This window comes from Myotis davidii, unplaced genomic scaffold (assembly GCF_000327345.1).
Source record: "Myotis davidii unplaced genomic scaffold, ASM32734v1 scaffold936, whole genome shotgun sequence".
Taxonomy (NCBI): Eukaryota; Metazoa; Chordata; class Mammalia; order Chiroptera; family Vespertilionidae; genus Myotis; species Myotis davidii.
This window is the reverse complement of record NW_006287077.1, coordinates 175,598-176,348: the sequence shown is the minus strand read 5'-3', so window position 1 is coordinate 176,348 and position 751 is coordinate 175,598. Positions and strand designations below refer to the sequence as shown.

The window sequence follows — 751 nt, the reverse complement described above, 5'->3', positions numbered from 1 at the left end:
CAGGCCTCGCAGGCGTAGGGCTTCTCGCCCGTGTGGATGCGGCGGTGCACGGTGAGGTGCGTGCTGTGGCAGAAGGACTTGCCGCACTCGGCGCACTTGTAGGGCTTGTCGCCCGTGTGGATGCGCTCGTGCTGCACCAGCGAGGAGTTCTGGCTGAAGGCCTTGCCGCACTCCTTGCACGTGTACGGCCGCTCCCCGGTGTGGATGCGCTTGTGCACCGTCAGGTGCGCGTTGTGGTTGAAGGCCTTGCCGCAGTCCGCGCACTTGTAGGGCTTCTCGGGCGGGGGGCCGGCCGCGTCTGTTTTTGTGAATCTGTAAGTGACAATATGCAGTTCCGTGACGCCGGACGGCGCTTCCTCAGGAAGGACCTGCCCCGCGGGCGGCGCGGGCCCTTCAGGTCCCGGGTCCCAGCCTGGAAGAAAGCAGAGCTGATGAGGCCGGGAAGGAACAGGGGAGTCGGCCTGCACCCCGCCCCCCGCCCCCCCAGGCCGAGGTCCGCTCTGATGCCAACGCCAGTGCCCGGCTGCACCCACCGCTGCCCTCACCCATCCTCCGGCCCCATGTCCAGGCCCCTCCGGGCGGGGCGGCCGCCCAGAGCACGGGCGGAAAGCGACGTTTGCGTATGTTTGTTTGTTTCTAAACTTTAAATAGCTTTTACTTTTCCACTCACAGCTGACATACAATACCCGTACCGGTAGTTTATTAGTTTTGGGTGGACAACCCAGTGATTAGACTTTATATCACTTAAGTG

The 751-nt window shown here is 63.1% G+C and overlaps 1 protein-coding gene across 1 annotated transcript in view; it reads right to left on the bottom strand.

Annotated features, from left to right (window-relative positions):
• LOC102774464 (zinc finger protein 135) overlaps nt 1–751 on the bottom strand; it is a 16,072-nt gene that overhangs the window by 12,343 nt on the left and 2,978 nt on the right. The window contains exon 3 of the mRNA XM_015560796.1: nt 6–412. Coding sequence (XP_015416282.1) covers nt 6–412 — 407 coding nt within the window. The remainder of the gene's footprint in view (nt 1–5; nt 413–751) is intronic.